This window comes from Varroa jacobsoni, unplaced genomic scaffold (assembly GCF_002532875.2).
Source record: "Varroa jacobsoni isolate VJ856 unplaced genomic scaffold, vjacob_1.0 scaffold_849, whole genome shotgun sequence".
NCBI classification, from domain to species: domain Eukaryota; kingdom Metazoa; phylum Arthropoda; class Arachnida; order Mesostigmata; family Varroidae; genus Varroa; species Varroa jacobsoni.
In genome coordinates, this window is record NW_019213751.1 from 127,964 (window position 1) to 129,968 (window position 2,005).

A 2,005-nucleotide genomic window follows, 5' to 3' on the forward strand; every position below is an offset into this window, starting at 1 on the left:
CATTTTGGCAGGGCAAGAAGATTTCGATCCTTCTAATCACTCGTTTTCCGAAGATGAACTCAAACCACAGCCGATAATTAAGAAATCTCGAAAACAATTTGTGCCTCCGGAACACAAGGACGAGAAGTATTGGGCTAGGAGACAAAAAAATAACATTGCTGCTAAAAGGTCTGAATTATAGCTTTTCTTAGAACCATTCAGTGCTACCTTACCAATTATTAGATATCCACTTCGACAACCTATTCATTTACAATCGAAATGCTCTTTATTTGATACGGAAACAAAGAAAAAGGGCCTAGTGCTCGGATGATTGTCGCGTGGGCTACACGATGACGTACCATGCGAAGACTCCACAGAGACCTTGTTAATCTTTCTTTTAGTTGTACGCTTAATGCGCTTCAAGTGACTATGGAATACCTCATTCAGCTGCATGTTATTTCTTTATCTACTTAGCATGTTCAGATCATTTTTGCACGGTACCGCCATGACATCATTAGAAAACGTTTAATCGCAAACAATCTCACATCTGAAAGCAACATGTATGATAATCCAATATGGCTAAAAGTTCAATTGTTTCGTATTGCCTTTTAAGTTGACACCTCTAGGCATACAAGAAATGAAAATTAGTAACACAGATGGCTAACATTGGAGGTATAAAGAAAATATCAAACTAACCAAAGACACTCATCTCTTCTAAACAAATACTCGTTCTTTGATTAAAATTACAGATCTCGTGAAGTTCGACGCGTTAAAGAAAACCAAATTGTCCTACGCGCATCATTCCTTGAAAAGGAAAACCTCGCCCTTCGTGAAGAAGTACGCAAGCTCCTCCAAGAGAATGAAATTTTGTTGCAGCGGCTTCACAAGTACGAGAATTAATGAAATCTGTTGATCACTGAACGATTCCGGAATCGGTTTGCCGCCACGATTCGATCAGCCGATCCTGCAATACCACTGAACAAGAAAACAGAATAATCGCTCAATAATTACGTAGCTTTCTATTTTCAACAAAGTCTATATTAGGTTTACGCACATTACAAACAGCAACAAAGCGTTTGTTGTTTGTACAGGCTTACTTTAGTTGACGATTTTCATGTTAATGGTCACTACGGTAATTCTCACGCCCTAAGATCCAATTCAGTACAGATTCTCAATTGTGAACTAATGTTCATTGAGAAATGTCGTTAACGGCATGACGAATCGACCAAAGCACTGCCACAATGTTGATTTGTGACGTTGTCGTGATGAAAAGACCACCACTTCAAAAACTAGCTCAGATGACTCAAGATAGGATTCGTGCTTGCTAACGAGGTATTTAAGCGCAATCGAATGATCCTGGTGATATCAAAACGTCTAGCCATATATAAAGAGCCATTATCAGTATTTCAATAGTTACTTTCACGCTTTAATATTTGCTGCATAGATGGCTTTGACATACATTTCTCGTCAGAGCTACGCGGGCACAGGTTTCCAGACGAATGTCAGTTGAATGTTCCGAATAGCGAGCTCGGCTTGGCGTAAACGCTGCACGCCAATACAGTTTTTGTACGATCAGACAATTGGCCTGCATTAATCTTTGCCTAAGTCCTGAGGCTTTCGCTGTGTTAAGTCTCTTTTAATCTTTTAGTGCTATACGCATTGCACACTAGATGTCTAGCTGGTAATTTATATTTTCATGACATTTTTTCTTTCAGTTTGGCCGTTTTCTAGAATTTACGTGATGATGTAACAATTGTGCAAGCACGTAAAAGTATGTAACAAGTTAAAGAAATTCATATAACGCAAGCGATTTCGGTTTTTAATCGTAGTGAAGTGGTCGCAGATGCATTTAGTACGTCGATGGCGTGCTGATTTTTAGACAGAAGTGCTTTTACTGCGTTGCGATGCTGGAATTTAATTAGAAACGACCCAATTCCTAATTAGATTTTATGAAATAACGCAAAATTAGTTATTGTATTGCGCACGTGTGAACATAATGAATGCGTTTTAACGGCTATGTTTGCTG

General features: G+C 38.7%; 1 protein-coding gene across 5 annotated transcripts in view; it reads left to right on the top strand.

Annotated features, from left to right (window-relative positions):
- LOC111264345 (uncharacterized) overlaps positions 1 to 891 on the top strand; it is a 34,170-nt gene extending 33,279 nt beyond the window's left edge. For all 5 annotated transcript variants that reach the window (XM_086970047.1, XM_086970048.1, XM_086970049.1 and 2 more), the window contains 2 exons: positions 12 to 168; positions 729 to 891. In XM_086970047.1, coding sequence (XP_086826173.1) covers positions 12 to 168; positions 729 to 879 — 308 coding nt within the window. In that variant the 3' untranslated portion in view covers positions 880 to 891. The remainder of the gene's footprint in view (positions 1 to 11; positions 169 to 728) is intronic.
- Positions 892 to 2,005: the final 1,114 nt, after the last annotated feature.